This window comes from Fukomys damarensis, unplaced genomic scaffold (assembly GCF_012274545.1).
Source record: "Fukomys damarensis isolate Sample0158 unplaced genomic scaffold, DMR_v1.0_HiC HiC_scaffold_3, whole genome shotgun sequence".
In the NCBI taxonomy this organism is placed as follows: Eukaryota; Metazoa; Chordata; class Mammalia; order Rodentia; family Bathyergidae; genus Fukomys; species Fukomys damarensis.
The window spans coordinates 22,680,710-22,708,177 of NW_022900915.1; the positions used below are offsets into that span (position 1 = coordinate 22,680,710).

At 34.2% G+C, this 27,468-nt stretch overlaps 1 protein-coding gene across 1 annotated transcript in view; it reads left to right on the forward strand.

Annotated features, from left to right (window-relative positions):
• Nucleotides 1-27,468, forward strand: part of Fbxl17 (F-box and leucine rich repeat protein 17) — a gene marked incomplete at its 5' end in the record, with an annotated part of 484,676 nt that continues 457,208 nt past the window's right edge. The window contains 3 exons of the mRNA XM_010608693.3: nucleotides 1-210; nucleotides 9,818-9,940; nucleotides 13,078-13,335. Of these exons, the coding sequence (XP_010606995.1) occupies nucleotides 1-210; nucleotides 9,818-9,940; nucleotides 13,078-13,335 (591 nt within the window). The remainder of the gene's footprint in view (nucleotides 211-9,817; nucleotides 9,941-13,077; nucleotides 13,336-27,468) is intronic.

The following is a 27,468-nucleotide window of genomic DNA, read 5'->3' on the forward strand; positions in this document are numbered from 1 at the left end:
CCCTCGTCCCCACCTTCCGAAAGCGCCCCCATCGAGGCCGACGGGGACGCTGTCCGAACCGGGGGCACCGCCCCCTCGTCCGCCCAGCAGCAGCCTGAATGCGGCGACACGATCGGTCAGGAGCCCCCAGAAAACCCTTGCGACTGTCACCGGGAGCCGCCCCCCGAAACCCCAAACATCAACCAGCTGCCGCCGTCCATCCTGCTTAAGGTGGGTCTGGGCGAGAGGCGCGGGGAGGTTCCCTTTTCTCTAACCCAGGCCCCCGCCTCCTAGGTTTTCTCTCTCCTCCCCTTCTGCGCAGGGGAGGGGGTCCCTGACAGCCGGGGGACGTCCAAAGGGGAGATTGCCAAGCCAGGAATGCTTGTGATCATGGCCTAGTTAGAAGTAGGAAAACTTGGGAGTCTACCTAGTGCCTTTTCGTAGCTTAAGTCGGTTACCTACAATTCAGGGTTCATCTGTCATTAGATTCCTAACCCATTGGTTTATAAACTCTTTGTAGGTTTTCTGTGAAATATAGACACGTATATTTATAGAGAAAGAGTAACTTGTGCAGTGTATATTTGGTGAGTAAAGGCTTTACATATTAATATATTCGAAAGTCCTCAAACAGTACTTTCAGGTTGGATAGCTGCTGGTTGGTAACAACTTAAACTGAGTATTTACCAAGATCGGTCACCATGCCAGAGTTTTATATACACATCTCCCAGTTCATGCTTCTAGACAAATAGTGTTCATCCTTATTTTATACAAGGAAGAAACTGATTTTTAGTGCTTTGGGCCAGAAAGCATATAGTAGTGAGTCAGGCAGAAGTGGTCTTTGCTCCTGTGAAGTTAACAGTCTAGTGGTGCTTGAAGCTGTTGAATGATTTGTACAAGGTCACTCACAGAAAGGGCAGATCTGAGTTTTGAACTAGGGCATTTAAACTAGCTTGACTTAAAAACCCCATTTGTTTATGGTATGCTGTAGTGCTTTCCTACGTTTTTACCCTTACAAGAAAGCAGATTTCCAGGATAGTAGTATTTTTGAGGAAGAGGCGTGAGTGGAGAAGAGGAACTTTATGTCACTTTAGATCGCTAATTTTTTGTCAATGCTAGTGACGATTTTAAATACTCTTTTTTTCTTATTTTCTTTTCACTCTCATCTCTTCCTTTCTGGAGCTTTCTAAATCTGTAAACCTATTTATATTGATATTTAAGATTAGCCAGAAATAAACTTGTTAAGAACTTAGCTACTTTTGTTGTTATTGAAGTAACTGCCATGAAGTACAGTTGTCTGACACCAATACACTTTTTTTGATTAGACTTTTTGCACATTTCAATTCTGTGTTATGGTTGAATTTGTTGTTCATATGAATGTTCTTGTGAATAATACAGCGAAAGAGTAGGAAAGCGTGTATTTCCAGAGTCAAAATGTAGTGAATTAACTGTTATGGAGGTGCATCTGTTGATAGAGTAATTGCTTACTCTGTGTGTACAATGCACATTAGGCCAGAGGGAACTTTAAGTTCTTAAAAATCACTGAATGACATGGACAAATAAAATATCAATAGATATTTGGTATAGAGTTTTCAGTACTGAATTTTTATATGTCAGATAAGACTGTTTAAAAACAAACCAAATGAAAATCAGGTACTTATTTCAACCTAAGCCACTACCTATGTAGAGAACATTTTAATATCAAAAAAGGGACATAATCTCATGATAAAGGGAAACTCTATAGAATAAATTTATTCTGTTTACTACATTGTTCTTTTTTGCATTTTTGTTGTGGATTGTTGCCAACCTGGTGGATGGAACACGTGTAGGAATTGCCCATGGACTTGCCCTGTTATGTTGGATTATTGGGCATATTATGTAGATTCCCATTTCACCCATTAGAAACTTGAATGAATATTCTTTACATCTCATGATGCTAGTGGTGTTTAGTATGAACTGAGTTGAACTGTCTGAGATGAGTTGAAATAGAGTCTTGTCAAATGTCTGCCAACCCAAGTAGAATTTTTGCAGGGCAGAGGTGCTATGCCTAGATATTGTATTCCTTGCTGTATAGCATCATTCAGTAAATAAATATTAATGGATGAATGAATAAATCAGGTGTTCAGAATCTGGGTGAGACTGGGTGAATATGCCACATTAGTAAGAGAAAATTCTTGAATAAGTTACTCCACTCATTGAGCCACGCTAGAGCCATGCGATGGTGGAAATCTGACTGCTTTTGATCAGGATTGGAGATTGTTTGGCTTGGAGAAGACAAGTTTTAGGGAGCTGTGACAATTTTTTCCCCAGTTTTACCAGGGTTGTTGCACAGGGAAACACAGATCCCTCACCCACATTGGAAAATGTTCTTGGAAAGTATGCCTCACTACCCCTGCTAATGATTCAGTAACCTTCATAATTGTACTGCTGTTTCTTATGAATTAGCAAATTGCTATCGCTGTTAAAAATGAGGGGCCAGAGGAAGAAGTTTTGAGAAAAATACGAGGAAATGTGATTGAAAGAGAGATTTTGGGGAAAATTGCCACATACTTAATTGCTTAATTTTTTCCGGGTACTTTTTCCTGGCTTTGTAAATTAATTTTGGCCTGATAGCATCAGGGTTGCTTTTCTTTTCTTTTTATATAAATAGTAAATATTTCTTACTTTAAAACATCCAAATAATGACGTTAAAGCCAAAGTTTGCGTTGCTTCACCCCTTCCTTCCCTTCCATTTCCACTCTAGAGGGAACTGCTATTAACAATTTATATTGTTTTTCTAGACCTGTGCTGTCCAGTACAGTAGGCACTAGCTACATATATTTAAATTTAAACAAGAATTAAGTAAAATTTGAAATTCAGTTTTACAGTTTTAATAGTCACATTTCAGAAATCTATATTCACATGTGATTAATGGCTACTGACCTGGACTGTAATGATATAGAAAATTTCTGTCATTGAAAAAAGTGCTATGTAAAGCTTCATAGTTTCAAAATATACTATAATGTGCTATAACTTTCTTGTTAGCAATATGGTTTGGAGCTTTTTATTAGTGAGCATTTAGTTTTTTCATTCTTTGTAACTGCTGCTTAGGAATTTACAGTATTATACCATATTTTAGTTCTCAAGGGATGTTTCCTGTTTTTTTGTTTTGTTTTGTTTTTTGATATTAAGAACAATGCTTAGGGCTGGGGATTTAGCTCACTCAGGTGCACTGTGTTTGCCTTGCAAGTGCAAGGTCCTGAGTTCGATCCCCGGTACCAAAAGAAACAAAAAACCAAAAAACAGTACTTATATTTTCTATGCATGCATGATTTTATTTTTCTAGGGTATATTTCAAGAAGTGGAATTTTAGTGTTGAAGAGCGTTTGGAATTTTAGAAAGTTTTTTCTAATAGAGCTGTCTAAAAAAATGAGTTCTTAAAATATGTAGTAAGACTTATTAGAAATCATAATTATGTATCTTCGGAACAGGAAGAGATTTTTGAGATCATTTGGTCTTTCCTCTTCCCTTTTAATGCGTAAAGAGATGGGGTGATGAAGTGAATTTGCTTCCCTTGAGGCATTATAGTAAATGGCATACCTTAGCCTGGAACTCAGCTCAGGGTTTCCAAGTTTAGAATGCTTTTCAAAATATTGTTTAAGAGGCCCTAAATACTCTCTTAGGGATTTTATGCAGATGATTTTTGAATTGTGTGGGGTTTATGCCAGACAACTTCTAGACCACTGAGTATGCAGTTAATTTTATAATTGGGCCTATAGGGTTGAGTGTGGTCTTTAAATATAGAAATTTGAGATGCAGAGAATGGCTCTTCAAAGGTCAGCTCTGGGAGTAGCATTTTTCTTAGGTACTTACACCTGTTAGTCTTTGGTAACTGGATTGTTTTGGATCAAATTAGGAAGCGCTTGCTTTTGCTACTTGTTGCTTTTGTAACTTTAAGCACCTCTGCCTATTGAAATCACAATTATATTGTCATATGGCTCAACCACTATGCAACTGTTTTTTTTTTTAACCTAATTCCTATTTCAGTAATTTGGCATATTGGAATCTATATTTAAGTAATAGAGTCTTTTTTGTGCTTTATGTTTAAATTATCTTGCTCTGTCAGCAGATCTGTTTCTTTCCAAAGTAAACTAGGTAGGGATGGGGGGACCTAAAATCTATCACTACCATTAGAAAACCACTTTACAAGCATTTACCCCTGATATTGTCAGTAGATATTAAATATTTATTTTATAGATTTATAACCAACAGTTGCTTCAGTGGTCAGGCAGTTTTATGAGAGAATTGTGCTTTGAAGGAAAACTTAAGTATCTGATCTCTTTTTTTTTCTACATATGAAAGCAGAAACAAATGACTGTGGAAATGAAAATCAAAGAGAAAAATAATCTTTTTAAAACTTTAAGTGTAGGGCCGGGGATTTAGCTCAGCGGTTTGGAGGCCTGCCTTGCAAGCACAAGGACCCGAGTTCAATCCCCGCCACCCAAAAAAACCAAAAAATAAAAAAAAACAAAAACAAAATAAAGCTTTAAGTGTAGATTATTAGTGAGTGGGAGGAATTACATCATATATACTGTTTGATGAATGCTTTATTTAAGGTTCCATTTACCAAATTACCCTTGGAAGGGATTTCTTTGGAGTTGCAATGATGGTTTTAATTGATATTGAAATGGAGTTTCTTTAGGAAGTCAAATTCACAGGATGAAGGATGTCAAGTGGGTTTGATTAACTTAACCTAGCAAAAAGTGAGATTTGTTTACTTTGCATTTTTTTTTCACTTTTTTATTGGTCACACAAATTGATGAACTTTGTTTTAGTAGATTCGTAGGTGCACATAGCATACTTTGATCATTTTCACTGTCCCACCGCATTTTCCCTGCCCTCCCCCCTAGTTTTACAGCTTTTGAAGGGGTTTCAGTGCATGTATTTTGCGTATATTGATCCCACTTATTACTCACCCTTTCCCCCTCCCTCTTATTCCTTTTTGTCATTATAGTCTCCTTTTTACTTTATTGCCATCTTAGTTTACACACATTAGAGAGAAAATGAGATATTTGTCTGAACCTGGCTTATTTCACTCAACATGATGGTTTCCACATCCATTTATTTCCCTACAAATGACAAGACTGTATTCTTCCTTATGGCTAAATAGTACTCCATTATGCGTATATACTGCATTTTCTTTGTCAATTTATCTGTTGGTCCTGACCATGCTTGATCTCATCTCTTTACTTCACATTCAAGAATTTTGTCATTTTTGGTGCCTTGCAATGAGTAGCTATCAAAGGATAGCCTTGAGCCTTTCTTTTGTCAACTTGAGATACCTGGTTATATACATGATAGAGAAAGGAAAGAAGGTAAGTGGAGGCAAATATGGAAGCATTTCACATTAGCATAATAGGGTCTAAAAAAGTAGTTTAATCTTTGGCCATAGATCCTATTTTATACTTATCACCTTTTTGAATTTCTTTTCTCTTGAATGAATGAAACTATTCTAGATCCATGTGAATTTAGTCAATGATGTGTGTATTGTAATAGTCCTCTTACTTTTACAAAAAAGAAAATGTTTCCAGAAGACATCCAGAGAAAGGACTAGCCATACAAGGTGCCCCTCAGTTACAGTGATGATGTTTTGTATATTATTTGCTGAGGGATAAATTAGTCCTTTAGACTATATAATCCTTTAAACAAATGATCTAGTCTCCCAAAGCCTTATTTTCCCATATAAAATAAGAATGAGTATAAAAATATCCATAAGAGAGGGATTTAGAGCAATGGCTCCATGAAGAATTTAGTTTGTCCTTTCCACAGAAGGCAAGTATAAACTGGCAAAATTGCTGAAATTATTAAGAAATTAATAATCCTAGAAATTAACCAAGGTAGACAAAAAAATTGGAAAGCATTTATTCTTAGAAGAACTTTTTTAGTTTTAGGTAAAAATACTGTAATGGAAGTCCATGGCATTTTTGCATGAGGCCTCTGCTGTAACCTCTTGTGCCAGCACTGTGGCAAGATCTGTAGTTTGGAAAGCTAGCTTTGCTGCCAAAGGACTGACTCAATTTGTGGCAGTGAATAAAAATCTGTATATTTCAACTGAAAGTGGTGAACATGGAAGGAAATATACAAAGTCAAAGCACATATTTGCTAGTCTTGGGATTCTAGTAATAATGGAAAGAGTGGGAAACTAGGCATAAATCAATTAGGCAGACTCTGGAAATGAGAACAGTAAGGGATAAACTTTCCATATCCTGGTTTATTGTAAAAACTATGCACATATATGTAGGAGGGTAGGTGGTGGTTGGGAGAGGGCTGAGAGTGTCTAGCAGAAAGCAAGTATCAATAACAAGGCAGATTTAAAAATTGGCTAGGCCAGGATGTTTCCCTCTCTTCAATTTGATGATCTCATTTGGGAGGCTGTTGCAATTCCAGGCCTGGATTCTGTAATTTGCAAGATCCTAGCTGAAAAAATCGAAAGGCCTGGGGATGTAGAACAGTGTAGTATAGCACTGGGTTCAATCCATAGTACTATATAGAAAAATTTCTTATTTGCCAAATGTAGTGGTTGCCAATATACATAGACCATCTTAGCTTTCTTAAGACTTCTGCTTGTATTGTCTTGTATTGAATCTCTATAATGAATTTAGTAATTGTATAATTCAATTTCAGAATTTTATTTGGATTGTTTCCATAATTTGTGCTTTTTATTTACATTTTCTATTTGATGAACCATCTCTATATCTGTTTGGTTTTCATGACTTTCTTTTCGGTTTTTTTCTTTTTTCCTTGTGGTTTTGGGGATTGAACCCATGCATACCATTGAGCTTCACCCCCCAGTCCTTCACTATTTTTTTGTGCATGGTTTCCTTTATCTCTTTGAGCATAACTTAATTGTTGCTTTATTGTCTTTGTCAGGTAAGTCCAATATCTGGGCTTCCTCATAGGGAATTTCTATTAAATTCTTTTATTCTTATGAATAGGCCATGCTTTGTTGATCTTTGCATACCTAGCATATAAACATATACATATATACATATAAATAATTTTACTGAATATATTTTATTATGCATTTTATTTTATTTATGCTTTAAACTGGTTATTGTGAATATTATAGTATATATTATATATATATATGAAATTCTGGAAATCATATTCTTCTTCCTAGGATTTGTTATTGCTGCTCTTGGTTTCTGCTGTTTGCTAGTGACTTCTGTGAGCTAATTTTGTAATATTTGGTCCTTGTACATAATTTAGCAGTCATTTGATAGATTTTTCTAATGTGTTGAAACTTAGTTGCCTTTTTCTTGATTAAATATTTTGCTGGTTTCTATAAACCTTTTCTTAGCTCTAAAGCTTTAATATAGTTTATCATGACACTTTTTGTCAATTTAAGCTGTTTTTGTGAAAGAACAGATATATGGTATTTTTTTATGTTGTTTGCTAATGTCATCTAACACTTTTAATAACCTATTTATCAAGGAAGACATCACCAGAAAAGTTAGAAAATATTTTGACCTGAATAGTATATATATCAAGATGCAGCTAAAGTGCCGTTTAGAAGGAATTTATAACTTCTTAGGTATTGGGGATCAAACTCAGGTCCTTGTGCTTTGCAGGCAGGCAGCAAACCACTGAGCTAAATCCATGGCCCTGCTGCCGGTTTTTGTAAGTAAAGTTTTATTGGCACACAGACAAGCCAAAAGGGGTGTGCAGGGCTGTATGCCAGTAAAATTTTATTTTCTGTCTTGAAAGGTGGAATTTTTGTCAGGGATACACAGCTACCTTTGCTGCTATGTAGTTTTCTGTGACTAAGGCTGCTTTCTTGGTGAGAGGGTCAGAAAAAAACTAATGAGGAGTCCTTACACATTCTTTGGAACACAGAGTTCCATTTCCTTGTTCTTTTGGCCAGACCTATAGGTTTACTTTTGGGAGTTAAAGTTCCTGCACAGCTGCCACATTGTAGTTCCGCTACTGAGACAGCATTTAGGATATGAAAGCTAGAAAGAAAAAAGGGAGAGGGAAGAAAACAAAAAGTGAAGACTCTTCTCACATTCTGTGTCTTGCATAGGTGCATTTTTCTGGTCCTTTGTCCAGAAAGGTGGCCTTTTCTCTGAATTTTTGTTTGTTGTGCCTTCTGTGCAGTTTTACAAGGGATCTACCCTCAGTTCCAAACTAGGAGATAAATGAAGAAACAGACAAATGAACAGACAGACTTCCAAACCGCGGACACTCATTTCTGGGTTTTTTTTTTTTAATCATTTTCCAGATTTTTGTTCTGTAGTCCATCCATTATTAACTTTTTTAGAGTTTTGAGGTAATTGCTTTTAGTATGGTATCCAGAGATTTCACTTGTAAGAAGTGCAAATAAAAGGCTGTAATAGGCTTACTGCATGTTTGCTGGTGTTGGAGGTACATTTACTATGTGATTTCTATGCATATTCTTCTCATTGGATCCTTTGGGAGAAAAACCAGTGTTTAGAAAGGGCAGGCGGTTGTTTTCCCAAGACTCAATATTTAAACATAATAGATATTCTAGATTAGATATCTGCATCTTCCAATTGTACAGAGATAAGTCATTTCAGCTCATAATTGTGATAGAAATTGTTTATGTCCTACTTATTCCTACTCAGTTTCAGACACTGTTGACAAACTTTATCTACATTCTCATCCTCACAATGGCCCTATTAGGTAAAGTGCAAAGATACTGTAGAGTTCTCCATACAGTGATACCTTATATCTTATTTGTCCAAAGACTCCAAACTTGAACTTTCCGTTCGAAAAAATCTGTTCAGTGTTCCTAACTTTGCTCGATAGTCAACTGAAAATCTGACTTGAAAAAAACTGTACAGGCTGAGAGTGAGTCACATGTCACCTCTCACCGAGGACACAAAGGGGCTAGGCAGTCTAGGCAGCCCTCACCCAGACAACATATAGTGCTTGTGTTAGTACATTAAGACATTTGTCCTTGTGCTTTTCTTTCTGCGTTATTTGCGTGACTATCATAACCATGTTTACAAAAAGTTAGTGATACTAGCAATAAAGCTAAGAGAAAAACTCAAAACCACAATACATTTAAAGAAATAATTCATTGTGAAATTTATTAAAGTTCTGGAAAAAATGAATGTATAAATTTAATTTTGGGGCCTTAGATCCAATTTCTTATGGGAAAAATATGTTCATTTCTTGAACTTTTCGGTGTTTGAACAAGAATTTGGAAAGAATTTAGTTTAATAACCAAGGTATTACTGTACTCTTCACCCAGGTTGCTCTCCTGAATTTTATTATCTTACATTACTATGGTACATTTGCCAGAACTATGAAGGAAACATTGGTGTATTATTGTTAATTGAACTCTAGCTTTATTTGGAATTTATTAGTTTTTTCTTTAATGTCCTTTTCTCTCCCAGGATCTGATTCAGCACTGCGTTAATTGTCATTTTGTCTTAATCTCCTCTGGACTATGGTAGTTCCTCAGTCTTTTCTTGTTTTTCATAGCTGAATATTTGATAAATATTGATGATCAGGTATTTCGTAGAGTGTCCCACATTTGGTTTGTATGTTTTTCTCAGAATTAGATTGGGGGTTATGGATTTCTGGAAAAAGGTATCAGAGGTAAAGTGCTTTTCGTATTATTTGTTTTTTAATACAAGCAAATGCATGGACACATGCATACATGCTGGTATCCCTTTGTTCTCTCCTCCCGTCCACATTCTTAGCTCCTGTTCTTTGCTCTTTTCTGTTGCCACTTGTATACAAGATGATTTTCTGTTTTAAGCAGTTAATTTTTCTAACTAATAAAAGCCCTTTTCTGTGCCTTTTAGACCATATATGGTTCCTTTATTTTCAGATATTTTCCAATTTATCCCTGGATGAACGTTGCCTTTCTGCATCATTGGTTTGCAAGTACTGGCGTGACCTTTGTTTAGATTTCCAGTTTTGGAAGCAGCTGGATCTTAGTAGTCGTCAACAGGTATGGAATACTCAATTTTTTCCTACTCAATTAAAAAAAAAGCTCATTCCTTTTCAAGAATCTCTTCCATGTTGTTTCAGGTACTTCAAATACTAATGTACAGTTTTGTGTCTTTTTAATGATTATCTTATTCCTTTATGTCTTCCCCCTTTTTCCATTGACTTTTAAAAATTAGTAAACATTTCCTTTTTTAGGGGGAGGTTGTATTAGATTAATAGTAGAAAATGATGCCAACTGACTTCTCTAAGGGCATTATACATAGTTACTCATTTGATGCTCTGAGCAACACCATGAATTGATCCTATTTCAGTGTTTCAAGGATGAAAAAATAAAAGTTACTGAAATATTCTCTTTTGAAAAGCTTTCCTTTTGCAGATTTTCTCATCCTTATTACACCGCTGTTCAATACGTTTATATGGCAATATAAATGAGGAAAACTATGGAAGTTAGTGTGTTTTTATTAGTGTGTGTTTCAACATGTAATAGTTATCTTTGTTCTGGGGAATTGGTACATGTATATAATGCATCTGGATAGTTTTTAATTCCTTTGCCTCTCTTTGTGTTTCTCCTCCTCCCTCCCTTCATTTCACTTCTCCAAAACATCTGTCTTTTGGTTTCATACTATCTCTCCTTAATTTTTCGCTTTATTTATTTATATTTTAGGTTTCTCACATAAGAGTGTGCAGTATTTAACTTTTTGTGTCTGCCCTGTTTTATTTAACATGGATTCAAACGTCATCATTTTTTTAAATGACCTGCTTTTATTCTTTATGGCCAGATATTCCATTGTGTATTTATACCACATTTTATTTATTCATGTTGATAGACCTCTGAAACTTACTGTTAACAGTTTGTTAGAACTTTTTGGATTTATACTTTAAAATTGGATAGTATTTGGCATTAGAAATACATAAAAATATCCAGTAAGAACAGGATTTTAATAGAGTAATAAATCTGCTCTAAATTCCTCTTTGGAATATTACTGTGATATGCTGGTAGATATTTAACAACCAGCTTCCAAAAGAAGGTTCTGATTTTTAATATTTGCCAATTTCTATGGTATAAATAATTTTACCATAAATAATTTCAAGCTATACATATGCTATTTAATTTAGATTTAGATTTGGAAAGAAGTAAACATTGTAGGCTCTTACAAATTAGTATATGTCAGCTCTAATAAAACATTGGTAGTTTCTGTGTGATGGCCACATTTTGAATAGATGTGTTCCTGAGCATTTATCTATGTTGTTTAATTTTTGTTTTCTACCTTGTTGGTAATGGTTTAAAACAGTTACAGGGCAGGGAGTTTAGCTCAGTTGTTCTTCCACCTGCTTCACAAGTGCAAGGACCTGAGTTCTCTCCCCGGTACCAAAAAAAAAAGTTACAGAATTAGTTATTTCTTGAATTCATGAAATTTGTGTTCAGAGAGAATGAGAAATCAGTTGTGAATAGAGTGGAAAAAATGTGAAGTAATCCATTGGATCTTTAATTCATGACTCTTGGTTATCTAAACTATTTACTAAGAAATCACACTAAGAATATGTCTCCTCTGCTGGTAATAGGGTCTGCAGATGAAAAAATTAAAAAATAAGTGGAGAGGTATATCAGACTTCTATTCTTTTAGGGAGCTGTTGCATTAATGCTGTTTCCAGCAAAGCATAAGTTTCATTTTTGGCTCTTGTTCCCACTGTTGCTCAAATCCCCATTTTGTTTTTCTTTCTACATTTTAAATTTCATGTGAATTTTTCTTCTCTGTTATTTTTACCTCAAGGACTTGAATAATATTAACTCTGTTTCCCTTTGAAGTGCAATGATTGCTTAGGGAAATTGTAGAGAAGTGACTTTTAAAAAAAATCCAGATGTCTGCAAATATATTACCAGGTGAATTTTAAGATTACTTATGTTCTGAATATCTTTTTTGACGTGGACATTTCTATATAGTTTTTGGTGTTTTGAAATACAAAATAATATATCTTCTAGGCTAGGAATTCCATACGTGTTAATAGTCTGGTAGTAGTGAAACAATTGACATTTGTGTACTGTAGTGTTATCTGATATGTATAAAAATCAGTATTCATACATCAAGACTGATGTACATTACTTGCTGGGCTAAAAGTAGAAAAGCGTACATTTAAAATCTCAATATAGTTTTGTTTGTGGTAAATTTTTGTTAAGTTTGAACATTTAATTAAAGTGTTTTTTCCCCAAAAGGATAGATTTTTAGGCTTTTAATGAAAATTAATACATATATTTTTCCTTGGTATTTTCTCACATTGCTTCTGACACCACATGTGTTGTTTGTTTTACACTAATAGCCAATTCTACATCACCTGAGTGTCCAGTTTAGTTCCTTTCTAACACTATTTGCCAAGGTTAGCACATTCCTCACAAGTTAAGGGTCTTACCAGAATGCTTCCACTTTAGATGTCTTGCAAATCTCTGAAGCCATGTACCCCTCTGATCAAAGAGCTGCAAATTCAGGAGTTCCTCCAGTGAGAACCTCAGGTTCTGTAAGTAGCTATAAATATTTATTGAACTCAGGAAAATACTTACATTTACTGGTTTATTATAGTGGATGCAACTGAGGACCAGCCAAATGGAAAAGTGTCACAGGGTAAGGTATGGGATATGCCACCTTACTGGCACTTGGATGTGTTTACCAACAGGCCATTTGAATATCCTTGTTGAGTTTTTATAACCTAATCTCCAGCCCTCTCTGGAGGGACAGCATCCTTTAATCACCTGATTAGTTCTTATGGTAGCCAACCCCCATCCGGAAGCAGTATCTAGGGGCAGCCTCTGAATCAGCTAGTTCCTACCAATTCGTGTGTGGTCCAGGGACTTACTATAAATAACAAAAGACAGGAAATTCCAAGAGTTTTAGAAGCTCTGTCAGAAACTAGAGGACAAAGAGCAAATGTGTGTATGTATGTATACACACACACACACACACACACACACACACACATTCATTCATTCAACCATGCCACAGTTCTTGTTATACTTTAATATGAAGGTTTTTCTTATCATGTTTTCATGCTATGATCTAATGAATATTATAGGGGAAAATTTAATTTGCAGTGTAATTTTCTACTTTTGGCTCCAGTTTATATTTATCGCCTCTTTTTCTCTCATAGGTCACTGATGAATTATTGGAAAAAATTGCATCAAGAAGTCAGAATATAATAGAAATCAACATTTCTGATTGTCGCAGTATGTCTGATACTGGCGTATGTGTTCTAGCATTTAAGTGTCCTGGACTTCTTAGGTATACAGCCTACAGGTGTAAACAGCTTTCTGACACCTCTATTATTGCCGTTGCCTCTCACTGCCCTTTACTTCAGAAAGTACATGTAGGCAACCAGGACAAACTTACTGATGAAGGACTCAAACAGGTAAATTTTGAACAATGATTTTATTCAGTAATTCAAACTTTTGGAGCAACACTTTAAAAAGTTGTATTAAAAATAATGCTTAACAACTAAAAAGAGTCATCTTTTTATGTACCAATGAATATTTACTAGAGTTTGTGAACTAGAGTGTTTTGTAGTGAGTGCATCAGCTTCTGTGACCAGCAGTTTTAGCTTTTAAAAAGAGATTTAGTGCAAAAATTTGCAGTAAGTAACAGTTTGCAGTTTGAGAGGTCAGTAGTTTTGGGTAGGGCTTTAAAGCTTAATTTTCAATTTTTCCATTATGTTACTAGATGACTTATTTAGGTGGTTTAAAATATTTGAATATTTTAAGACATAAGGTGGAGGTCCAGATTGAAGAGCTTAAAATCAATTAAAAAGTGGTATTTACCTATATTTGTGCAATAATTATGTTGAAAATAGATTTATACATACATTGTTTTTGATGCACCTTCCTTCCTTTAGAAATGGCATCTTCACCAAACCAGTGAAGATCTGACAGCTCAGTATTACAAGAAATTTGGGATAATGTCCTAATTCTGTCCTAATGACTACTGAGTTTGTCATTTCAATTTATATATTCATAAAATTACCAATTTGTGAGGGAGCTTATTTCATTATAGAGGCAAATTGTCTGTTATAGTCATTTATTTTAATAACTTTCCTTCTCTGTTTTTGCTTTCTATAGGATGATTCATGAGCACAGTGTTTTGTGAAGTGCTTAAAGTATAGTAAAGCAAATTAATCATTTATGAGGAAATATACATTTTATGAATGTAGCATGGTTTTGCTTATTTTGATAGAAATTTTCAACAAATTATATTTTATGGTGAAACATTTTTAAAGGTTTATCATTAAGAACTGGATTAAATGTGTTACATATTTAAATCTTTATACATCAGTGGGTACCAGTTTAGGCAGACTTCTGAGAATATTCCTTGTAGTTCCTTGTATTCCTTGTGAAAATGAATAAAAGCATACTTATGTTTGAAGTAGATGGAAATTAGAATATTCTTTAAAGAGTAGTACTTAGTGTGTCAGTTAAACATACATTTTACAGCTTCGAAACTAATGTAAATCTTCCTTCCCTAGAATGTATAATACTTTATAGTTTGTGATTTAGATGTTTACTTCAGATTTTTATGGTTTCTAAATTATGAATCTGGGCCAGGGATTTAGCTCCGTGGGTCCACCACCTACCTCACAAGTGCAATGTCCTGAGTTCAATCCCCGATACCAAAAATGCCCCCCAAAACACCAAATGAATAAATTATGAATCACTATGTGAGAGATAGTATTCTGGTAGAAATAATAAAACTATATCCCATACCCATCTTTATTGTGGGTAATTCAAGGCCAAGGCCATAGATGATGTAGACCTGACACAGAGCTACTTAGAAAGAATAAGCAAAATGTTTAGTTATAGTTTGTTTTTAAGCTTTTGGTATAAATCTCTTTCAAAATACTGACTCTTTAACAAATTGTTCTGAGAAAAATCAATATCTATATATAGAAGATTGAAATTAGATCCCTGACTCTCACCCTCCAACATGGATCAAAGAACTTAATGGAAGAACTGAAGCTTTGAAACTACCAGATGAAAATATAGGGTAAACTCTTCAAGATACAGGTATAGACAATGACTTCTTAAAGAGGACTTCAGTAGTTTAGAAATAAAAGCAAGAATTGGCAAATGGGTTTGTATCGAATTAAAAAGCTTCTGCACAGTAAAGGAAATAACAATGAAAAGACAGCCTACATAACAGTAAAAAATTTTTTGTCAATTATTTTTCTGACAGGATTAATATCCAGACTACTATAAAGAACTCAAAAAATTTAACACCAAAAGAACAAGTAATCCAATCAATAGATGGGCAAATGAACAGAACTTCTTGAAGAGTTACAAATGGCTGAGAAGGATATGAATCTTCAACATGGAAATACAAATCAAATGACCTCGAGATTCAATTTCATCTCAGTCAGAATGACTATCAAAAAAAAAAAAAATACTGGCCAGGATGTAGGGGAAATGTAACCCTTATACATCGTTGATGGTATTGTAAATTAGCATGACCACTGTGGAAGTCAGTCTAGAGATTCTCCAGATCAAAAACAGAACTACCATATGACCCAGCTACACTACTCTGGTATGAGATACCTACATACTCACCTTTATTGTGCCACTATTCACAATTTCTTTTTTTTCTCATTGAGTTTATTGAAACTTTTAAGGTATACAGTACAGTTACATTCATCACTAGGATCTTGTACTTTTACATGTTGTATCTTGATTCTTATTTTTTCCCCATACCTCTGCCCTCTCCACCCCCTCCACCCCTCCCTGTTTACAAACACTTTGTTTCCATTTTTTTTCTGTTTTCATACTTTTTTCCCCTTCTTTCTTTTCCCTTACCATTCCCACTTCCCCTACTCCCTTAGTCCTTTTTTCCTATTTCACATTGTCAACTATACTATTTGAACCTTATTTTACATATTTAGTTTTTCACACCAGAGAAACTAGTATTTACATGTGTGTGTCCTATTTATTTCACTTAAGAGTATGGCCTCAATATGAATCCATTTTCCTATAAATGACTCTAGTTTCTCATTCTTTATGGCTGTGTAGTACTCCATTTTATAGAAAAACCACATCTTTATCCAGTCTCCAGTTGTTGGGCAATTGGGCTGTTTCCAAGTTTTAGCTATTACAAACTGTGCTGCTGTAAATAAGGATGTGCATATATTGCTGTGATATGATTCTTTTAATTTTTGGGGGAAGATACCCAGCAGAAGGATAGCTGGGTCAAATGGAACCTCTAATCCTAGTTTTTTGAGGTATCACCATATTGATTTCCACAGTGGTTGCACCAGTGTGCACTCCCAGCAACAATGGAGAAGGGTTCCTTTCTCCCCGTAACCCTGCTAGCATTTGTTATTGGTTGATTTACTATTCAGAATTTCTAAGTTTTAGATCAACCTACGTGCTTATCATTGGATAGATGGTTAAAGAAAATGTGTGTGTGTGTGTGTATGTGTATGTGTGTGAGAAAGATAAGTATCTTATTTTTCCCCCCATGTGTGGAATCTAGAAAAAGAAGAAAAAAGACTTCAATATGAAGGGAGACTATTAGAGAAACAGGAAGGAGTTGAGGGAAGGAAGGCAAGGGAAGACAATGGGGAGGTGGATATGATTCAAATATATTACGTGCATATATGAAAATCCATTCTGTATAAATTATGTGCTAGTAAGTCATTTGGGCATTGTGAGAAGAAAAACACTTGTTCAATACAAGCTACCCCTTCTATAACCAAAAACAGCAAACTCTGGGAAGGAGGGGAAAATCTAATTTTCTAACGTACCACATTGGTTTTTAATATTCTCATATTAGATTTTTCAGAAAGTCTGAAGCATGCAAAGAAGCAAATATAGCTCACAAAAAGGAGGGTAGTACTGACAACCCATTTTGAGGAAGCCTAGGCATTGGATTTATTCCATAGTGTTTTAGATCATTTATCTTAAACATCTTAAATATGCTCAAAGAGCTAAAGGAGATCATGGGCAAATAACTAAAGGAAATCAAGAAATGATATTTGACAAAAAGAGAAAGCTCATAGAGATACAAAAAGAACCAAGTAGAACTGCTGGAACCAAAAAGTACAACTACTAAAATAAAAAAAATAGAGGGATTTAGCAGTAGATGTTTATAGACTAAAGCATCAGTAAACCTGAAGGTGGTAAAGACATCTGAAGTTGTAATCTGAGAATCAGAGAGAAGAGAATAAAGCAGATCGGAAAGAGATAGCTTAAAGTACTTGTGACTGAACACCTTTCATATTATAGTAATCCCAGAAGGAGAAAAAGGTGCAGAAAAATATTCTTAAAAGATGTAAAGTCCAAAACTTCCTAAATTTGATGAAGCACACAAGTCTTTATATACAAAAAGCTCAATAAACTCAAGCTAGATAATTTCAAAGAGTTCTGTCCTAACACACATATAGTTTCATTGTTGAAATCCAGTGACAAAGAGCATCTTGAAAGCAGTACTAGATAAATGACTCCTCAAAAACAAGTGCTTCTGAATAAAATTTACAATTGATTTCTCATCAGAAATCAGAGAAGACAGAAAGCAGTGGGTTGGCATATTTAAAGTGCCAAAAGAAAAAGTCAAAGAGTAATTTTGTATCTGTCAAAATAATTGTCCAAGAGTGAAATTGACATTAAGAAATCTCCAGATAAGAAAAAGCTAGGACAGCTTTTTAGCAATAGAACTACCATACAAGAAATGCTAAGGTGAGTACTTGAGGTTGAAGTAAAAAAATACTAGACAGTTGCCCAAACCTGTATGAATGCAAAAAAAAAAAAGTCTGACAAAGGTAATCCCACAGAGATTGCAAGTACAAGGGAGGGTGGAAAATATATTCCATGTAAATAGAAACCAAAATAGAACTGGAGTGGCAATTTTATTGAGAAAATAAATTTTAAATTAAAAAAATTCATGAGGGACAATGAAAGTTATTATGTGTTGTTAAAATTCAATGCATCATAAGCTAGGGATTTAGCTCATTGGTGCCTTGCCTGCCTTGCAAGCGCAAGGTCCTGAGTTCAATCCTCAGTACTGCAAGAACAATTCAATCCATCAGGAAGATACAATAGTCCATCAGAAAGATACAACATAAATTCATCTAACAACAGAATCTTTCTATATGTAGCAAAAACTGAAAGATTTGAAGGAAGAGAGTTCTACTTAATAGTTGTAGTCTTTAGTAATTCACTTTCAATAGTAGAACAACCAGACAGAAGATGAATAAGGAGAATTTTTTTTTTTTTTTGGTACTGGGAATTGAACTCAGGGCCTCATGCTTGCTAGGCAGGAGCTGTGCTGCTGAGCTACCTCCCTGGCCCAGAACAAACAACTTGAACAAAACAATAAAACAAGTACACCTAATTGACACATGAAATATATGTTGTTGAACATCAAAATACATATTCTCAAGTGTGAATGGATCATTCTTATGAATAGACCATATATTTTTAGTATATGTAAAACTGAAATCATGTAAAATATCTGCTCTCACCATGATAAAATGAATCTGGAGAATAATAGCAGGAAACTAGAAATTATAATAATGTGTTGGAATTGAGCAACATACTCTTCCACAACTGATAATTCATAAAAGAAATCATAAGGAAATTTAAAAATTATCTTGAGATGAGTGAAAATGAAAGCATTATGTACCAATATTGTGGGATACAGCAAAAGCAGCATTCAGAAGGCACTTTGTTGCTGTGAAAGCATATGGTAAAAAGGAAGATTGCAAATCAGTAACCTAAGTACTACTTGGAACTAGAGAATGAAGAGCAAACTAAACTCAAAGCTAGTAAAATAAATGAAATAATAATGACCACAGCAGAGATAAAATAGAGACCAAAACTGTAGAGAAAAAACAAATCAATATTAGGCTCTTTGAAAAGATTAAAAAAGAAACTGATAAACTTTTAACTAGACTAACTCTAAGGGGCTGGGGGAAGAGAAAAGGCTCAAATTACTAAATCATAAATGAGAGTGGATGTTACTCCTGACTGCAGAAATAAAAAGGATTACATTAGAAAACTGAGTAACTACATACCAACAAATGGGACAGCCTAGGTGAAATGGACAGATTTCTAAAAATACAAAAACTATAAAAAATGACACAGGAATTAGAAAATCTGAGTAGATTTATAAAAAGTAAGAGGTTAGAATTAGTTTATTTAAAAATCCTCCCAGGAAAGAAAAGGCAAGCATCAAATACCTGCACTAACAAGTTTTTAACAAATATTTAAAGAAGAATTAACACTAATCCTCATTCTTCCAAAAAGCTAAAGGCAACTCTTCCTACTTATTCCATGTAACCTTCGTTATCTTCATCCTGAAAACCTGAAGACATTACAAAAGCAAAGAAAACCAACTATAGACCGATTTCTTTAATAGTTCTGCAAAATTTGTCAAAAAAGTGCTAACAAATTGAATTTGGCAGCATATTAAAAAGATAATACATCATAACCAAATGCAGCTCATCCCAGGAATGTAAGCATGATTCAGTACACAAAAACTAATCAATGTCATGCCACAGTAACAGAAAAACCAACATAAACATCTTAATTGCCAGAGAAGAATTATTTGGAAAAATCACCATTTCATGATAAAAATACCCAGCAAACAAGAAATCTAGTGATACTTTAACCATAATAAGAACCACATGTGACAAACCCGTACATGATAGTTGTGAAAAATTGCGAAGTTTCCCCTTAAGGTCAGAAGACAGCAAACACATGCTTTTAATTCTTCTATTCTACATTGTGCTAGAATTTCAAACCAGAGTATTTGACAGATATAAAGTACTTTCAAATTAGAAGAGTAGAATAATTTTTTTGCAGATATACTTTTTATATATAGTAAACCATAATTCATAAACTATTTAAAATAATAAGCATTTCAGTAGAGTGCCAGGATACAAAAATTAGTTGTATTTGTGCTTGAACAGCTTGAATGAAATCCAAACATTTCCATTTATTATAACACCACAAAATACAAACTTCCCTTTGAATGCTACTTTTGCTTCATTCCATACATTTTGACATGTACTTTCATTTTAGCTTAGTTGAAAATATTTTTAAAATTTCTGAGTTTTCTTTAACTTATATAGAAGTATGTTGTGTAATTTCTAAATATTTTGGGACTTTCTAATACTCTGTTACTGATTTCTAGTTTAACTCCATTGTTACCTGAGAGCAAATACTGTACAATTTCTCTTTCAATTTGTTAAGAATACATCTAGGTGAGTGTTCTATGTGAGCTTGAGGACAATGTGTATTCTGATGTTGAATAAGGCATGTAGTCTGTAGATGTCCATTATATCCAGGTGATTGTTAGTGGTGTTGGAGTTCAACTATGCTTGTAGCCTTCTAAATCTGTCCCTGATAGATATCAATATTTCTAACTATAATATATAAATTTATCTATTTTTTATTGTCGTTTAGTCAGTTTTTGTTTCACATATGCTGTTACTTTGTTATTAGGCACATAATGTTAAGGGTTATTGAGATATTATCCCTTTTTTCATTATGTGTGTCTCTCTTTATCCCTGATAACTTTTCTTGCCTAGAAACCTGCTGTTTGTCTGGTTATTATAATTTTTAAGTTAATAATTGTAATTTTTACAATTCTGGAGGGTTGATTTTAAGTACTTTTACCTTAATTTATAGTTTTACTGGAAAGTTTTTCTGCCTGTTCAAAGCATTTTGGATTAATTTTATTTAAAATATTTTATTTGCTGCATGATTTTTATAGATGAATTTTTACAGAAAACTCAATTTAGAGAAGTTTTACATTCATAGCAAAATTGACAGAGCGGTCTAGATTTCCTATTTATTTCCTGTTTCCACACATACATGATTAAATGATTAGGAATTCCTCCCAGCATCCTTCACCAGAGCACTTTATTTATTATTGTTCATATGTGTTCATTAAACATCATTATTCCCAAAGTCCCTATTTATCTGCGAGTGGGGCATGTCCTATGGGTTTCAACAAATACACAGTTGATTTCTAGTTTAACTTCATTGTTGTCTGAGAGCAGATACCATACAATTTTTCTTTCAGTTTGTATCTACCATTATAGTATCATACAGAGAATATTCACTGTCTTTAAAGTCCTTGGTGCTATGCCTTTTCATTTCATACTCCCATCTAACCTCTGGCAACCACTCATCTTTAAGTTTTTTTTCATCATTTTAACTTTTCTAGAATATTTCTGATTCTAGCTGGAATTGCACAATATGTAGTCTTTTCAGATTGGATTCTTTCACTTAGTAATATGCATTTACATTTCCTCTCTGTCTTTCATAGTGTACTTTTTTAAAGCACTGGATAATGTTCCATCATCTGTTTGTGCCATAGTTTATCCTTTCAACTACTGAAGGACAGTTTGGTTGCTTCCAAGTTTGGGCAGTTGTGAATAAAGTTGCAATAAGCTTCTGTGTGTAGGATTTGGTGTGGACATAATTTTCAAACTTTGGAGAAATACTAAGGAACATGATTGCTGGATCATATAGTGAAAGTCTCTAGCTAGTATAGTGAATTCATCTATCCTTGTGGTTCATTTTTTTTGCCTCATGTATTCTAAATCTTTTGTTAGGTATACATACACTAAAGATTCCTGTGTCTTTTTGGAGTGTTTACCCTTTTATCACTATAGTGTTCTTTTTTATTTTTGCAGACGTTCTTTGCTATGAAGTCTGTCCTTTCTGAAATTGCTATGGCTTCTCCTGCTTTCTTTTGATTAGTGTTAGCGTGATGTAACTTCTTCCTTCATTTACTTTTAATCTATATATTACTTTATATTTATGATTAATTTTTTGTAATATATAGTTTGATCATGTTTTTTTTAAATTCATTCTGACAATCTTTAGTTGGTATATTTACCCCACTGACATTTAAAATAATTACTGATATGGTTGCATTAATATCTACCATATCTGTTCATATTTTCTATTTGTTGTTCTTTAATTCCATTTTTGTGTTCCATACTTTTTCTGCTCTTTTGTGGTTTTAATTAATTTAATTAATTATAATGCCGTTTTCTGTTTTCTCCCCTCTTCAAGTATGTCAACCATACAGTATTTTTTTTACTAACGTTTTCATAGTTACACTAGAATTCAGATATATTGCTTACAGCTAATCCAAATACATTTTCAGTTAAGACCATATTGCTTCACGGGTAGCGCAAACATCATGTAATAAGAAAATGTTCCAAATTCTTCCTATTTTTTCCTTCCCATCATTATTATTAATGGCCTTTGTATATAAATGGGCACATGCCTACACACACTAACATGTTATTGCTGTTATTTCAAGCAGTCATACCTTGTTAGCTCAATTTAGAATAGGACAAGAGTTTTTATTTCACTGTTATTATTCTTTCTCCATTGTTCTTTTTGTAGATCTAGGTTCTAATCTATTATAATTTTCCTAATTTCTACACTTGATCTTAGCCAATTTCTAAAAAAAAACCCTTCTTTTATCATTTCTCCTAAGTTATGTTTAACAGCAATAATTTTTCTCAAGTTTTGATTGTCTTTATCTTTCAATTCTGAAAGATAATTTCCTAGGTTAAAAAATTTTAGATTGGTGTTTTATTTTGATTCCAAACTTTAAATATTTTACTCTATTGTCTTGCTTACACAATTTCTGAGAAGTCATATAATTTTTATTTGTAAGGTGTTTTATCATCTGGCATCTTTCAGGATTTTTACTTTATATTTGATTTTCTACTGTTTTGAAATCTTGCATCAGATTAATTTGGGAAATTCTCAATCATAAGTCCTTCAAATATTACTTTGTTCCTTTCTTTTTTTCTTGGTTTTATGGAGTTGATGAGTGGTTATTGGTTACTATGTTTTTTTTTTTAAGTCTTTTTTTCTCTTTGCTTGTCAATTTTGGAAGTTTCCATTACTATGTTGTGAAATTCTCAGGTGCTGCTTAGCCTTGTGTAGTCTATTAATGAGCCAATTAAAGGCATTCCTTTTTGGTGCAGTGTTTTTTTAAAATTTGTAACATTCTTTTGATTTTTTCTTAGAATTTTACTTTCTCTGTTATATTGGCCATTTGTTCTTGCATATGACCTCCTTGCGTTAGAAGTCTTAGTATATTAATTATAGTCTTAGAAAATTCCTGGTGTTGACTCTTGTCTCTGATGCTTTTCAATCTCCCTAAATTGTATTTTTTGCCTTTTAATGTGCCTTGTAAGTTTTTCCTTAAAAGGTGTATGTGATATTGGGAAACGGAACTTTTGTGAGTGGATCTTTAGTGAAGTGTTGGTAAGGTGTGAGGGAAAGAAGTATTCTGTTGTTCTATGATTAGGTTTCAGTATTTTGATGAGTCTGTACAGTCAGATTATTAACTTCACTTGTATTTCTAATTTTTTTCTCCTCCCAGTGGGGTAGGATGGTTAGAGGAACCTAGAGTTCAGCATATTTCAAAATGGTTGCTTTTCTTCTGCCATTACTAGGAAGTGATTATTCTCTGTAAGGATCTGGTGGGGTTTCTGTAGATTAAACTCATAAAAGTATAGAGGCTCTTTCAAAACTGGATTTCCCTGGCATTTTTAACTCTCTGACTTGTCTATACTGAAGCTCCAGGAATTCTTCATTTGCAGTTTAAATTTTTCATATTCTAGCCCTAGTTCCTGCTGTTTCTATTAGTAGGTCTCTGTTCTGGTAAGTTGTAATTCTCTATATATTTTCATTTCTCTTTTTCCAGCTTTGTGGTAGCAGTTTGCTCTGTGTCCCTTTCTCTGATGAATAGGGAGAGTTGCTGATTTTTCAGTTTGTTCAGCTGTTTATTTTTTTAGGACACAGTAGTGACTTACAAATTCCTCATGTCAGACTAAGAAACAAATTGATTTTTTTTATAGTCATTGCAATTACTAGATGATTATCCTTATCTTTTTACGCCTTCCTATGGTAGGTCTGTGAAAAGTCCAAGGTATTTCTTTCTTTCTTTTTTTTTTTTTTTTTTGGTACAGGGGTTCGAACTCAGGACCTTGTGCTAGTGAGGCGGGCTGCAGAACCACTGAGCTAAATCCCTGGCCCCAGTCCAGGGTGTTTCTAAGTCTCTCTAACTTGGCTGGCTTGGAGTAGGCTTTGGGTAATGATGGCAAACCTTTCAATGATAGAAACCGCCTTCTGCAGAGAGTGTGCCATCGATTTGCCACCACCACTGCCTTAGGCATGTGTTTTAGTCCCACTGTAACAACTTTCTGATGTTTCAGTTGGATGCTGGGACTCTTGTCAAGATCTCTCCATTTGAATCAGAGATCCAGTGTCTGTAACTTTCTCTTTCTGGATAGAAAATTCTTTTTTTTTTTTTTTTAAACTTGTGTGCTGCATTGTTTCTGTGATTTTTTCTTTAGAGGGAAGACAATTTAGGGCTTGCTAACAGGGATGCTTTATTTTTATTTTTTTGGTAGTCCAAGGGATTGAACCCAGGTTCTCATATGTTAAGCAAGTACTCTATTATTGAGCTACATCCCTAGTAGCCCTCCAGGAGAACAATTTGTTTTTGAGACAGGGTATTGCTAAATAGCTAAATTGCCCAGGGTGGGCTCCATTTTGCAGTCCTGCCTCAGCCTCCCAGTGTTCTGGGCTTACAGGTGAACATCCCTGTGCTTTGTGCCCATTGCAGGGTTAATCTTAATAGGGTTGTTTGTTGCCATCTGCATGTTTTCTCTGGATTGTTAACAGATGAGAGATTTGAAGGATTTTAGCAAATTTGGGAATACATTGGGTATAACGATCGACTTTATGTGCCTACATAGTCTGGAACTTAGAATATTTATGGGTGAGATAATGGTAATTTGTACAGATAGAACTTACATATTTTGTCCAGTGATGTTGTCTAAAATAGAGCATTAGTTTCTGCAGTGGTATTAAATGACATTTATATTAAGTAGTATTAATAATTGCCTGTCTTCTGAGGCACTCTTCATTACTGTCTGGACCATGCATGCTGGTAGTTTCTGCAGCCACCATGCCCATGGTCTTTTTCTTTGTATGGTTATCCATGTGGCACTTGCCTCTGAAAAGTTATTTCCTTATAGATAAAGTCATCAAAAGTATTTGTCAGTGTCAGCATGTCATATAATCAGCTTATATCTTTTTTTCTCTGTAGCAGTGTGATTTATACGTCTTAACATGAGATTCTACCTACTTTTGCACACGATGATGTCTAAGACTCCTCCAAAAATTGCAGTTACTCCTTAGTCTCAGTGTTCATTGCTGACATACTAGATATTCATTACCCAAGTGGTCTGTCTTTTACTGTTCAGAATGTGGTCAAATTGATAAAGAAGACAAATAATGACAGAAGAAAAAAATATTAACCTTATACTCAGAGACCCTAAGTGGAGAGTGTTGCTTATTAGAGCTAAATGGGATTGTTAACTTGACTTTGGAGTTTGGCCAATTGGCCAAGTCACTGGCTAGATCAGACTGGCAGAGTGGCCCCAGTTAAAGAAGTGAAGATTACTTACTCAATGTAGACAATTTGTTCCTGAGGAGAGGTATGAAGATAAATGAAAAGGTCTCTTTTATTAAATACAAACTAATTAGTGGCAAGGCTAGGAATTAGGCTAACTAGACTTCCTCCTTTTTTCTATCATGTTCTGTATTTTTATAATTAATCTATTTAAATGGATGATTTCTAGCCATGGAATATAAGAATTTAGTGGACTTACATATCCTCTGTCACTAACCCTCTCATTTGGTTGTAATTTTCATTTTGTTAAATAAACGTTCTATATTCACATTTCAAAATCATGTACCTACCTTTTTTCAATCTGCAAAATTTTGTTTTGTTGGAATTAATAATTGCTTTCTTCTTTAGTTGGTTTTTTTTGTTTTGTTTTGGTTTATTTTTTTGGTACCGGCGATTGAACTCGGGTCCTTGTGCTTGCAAGGCAGGCCACCGCACCACTGAGCTAAATCTGGCTCTTTATCTAACTAGACTTCCTCCTTTTTTCTATCATGTTCTGTATTTTTATAATTAATCTATTTAAATGGATGATTTCTAGCCATGGAATATAAGAATTTAGTGGACTTACATATCCTCTGTCACTAACCCTCTCATTTGGTTGTAATTTTCATTTTGTTAAATAAACGTTCTATATTCACATTTCAAAATCATGTACCTACCTTTTTTCAATCTGCAAAATTTTGTTTTGTTGGAATTAATAATTGCTTTCTTCTTTAGTTGGTTTTTTTTGTTTTGTTTTGGTTTATTTTTTTGGTACCGGCGATTGAACTCGGGTCCTTGTGCTTGCAAGGCAGGCCACCGAACCACTGAGCTAAATCCCTGGCTCTTTAGTTGGTTTTTTTTTGTAACACTAATAGAGTTTCAAGATTTCTCCAGTTGTAATAGTATATTGGTATATTGATGCTTAATCAAATTTACCTTTAAGGTCTAGTCTGAACTTCCTGTATGTAAGTACTGTTGCTTTAGTAATCATCTTAATATTTTACTTTGAGTGTTAATCTTTGGTTTTCTGCATCTTGATATTGGGTTAGATCTCATTACCCAGATGTCTTCTTTCTTTTTTTATATGGAGAGCATATTCTCTCATGTTTTGTAGAGCACAAATTCTAATTGTGTCTTGATTAAAAAAATGTACGGGAGATAAATCTTTTGAGAATTTACTTGCCTGTAAATATCCTTAATTATACCTGCACATTTAATTCATTGTCTGAACTGAGTACATCATTCTATACTCGAAATATTTTTCTTTCAGAATTTGATGGTATTGCTATGTTGCTTTTAGTGTTAAGAAGGTTGATACACTTTAAAATCCAGACCCTTTGTATGAAATCTGTTTTTCTCTGGAAGTCCATAGAATCTTTTTTATGGCTATAACTATGAAGTCATGATAATTTGCTTTGCTATAGGTCTCTTTGTGTCATTTGTGAAATATTTGTATGAACTCTTTCAATCTGGAAGTTCATATCCTATCATTCTGGAAAATTGAATAGAATTATTTATTTGAATTACTCTGTTTTCACTATTATAAACTTAAACATAATCTCCACATTTTAGCTGTGCGTTTCTATTCCCAGCTAGCAGTGATGTACCCCAGACTGAAATTCCCCCAAGAGCTCTAGTCTTTGGCCATTGTGTGATGAGTGCAAGATAAGGGTTTGCAGTAATACGGAGGTGACCTGAGGGTTTAACGCTATTTAAGCTGATTTTTGAGAGTCCTAGTCGTTTTATCCCCAGTCTCACTCTTGCAGCAGTATGTATGTGAGCCCTTGGAAGGTCTATAGCATACTTGCTTTGCTGATTTTGCCGCTATTGGCTTTGTGAGATCTAGGTCATATATACATTAGTTCTGGAAATATGTGTGTCATTTTTAATGAATTAAATAAGATCTGGTAGCTGGTCTAATGAGTATGATAAATACTAATGAGGAAAAATGATATTTCTAGGTATTGGCAAACTGAAATATGAAATTATCTTTGATTTTTTGTTGTTTATAAAGTCACGTGTGGCTAAACTACTGTGTTATTTTGTTTATATTATGTGAAAA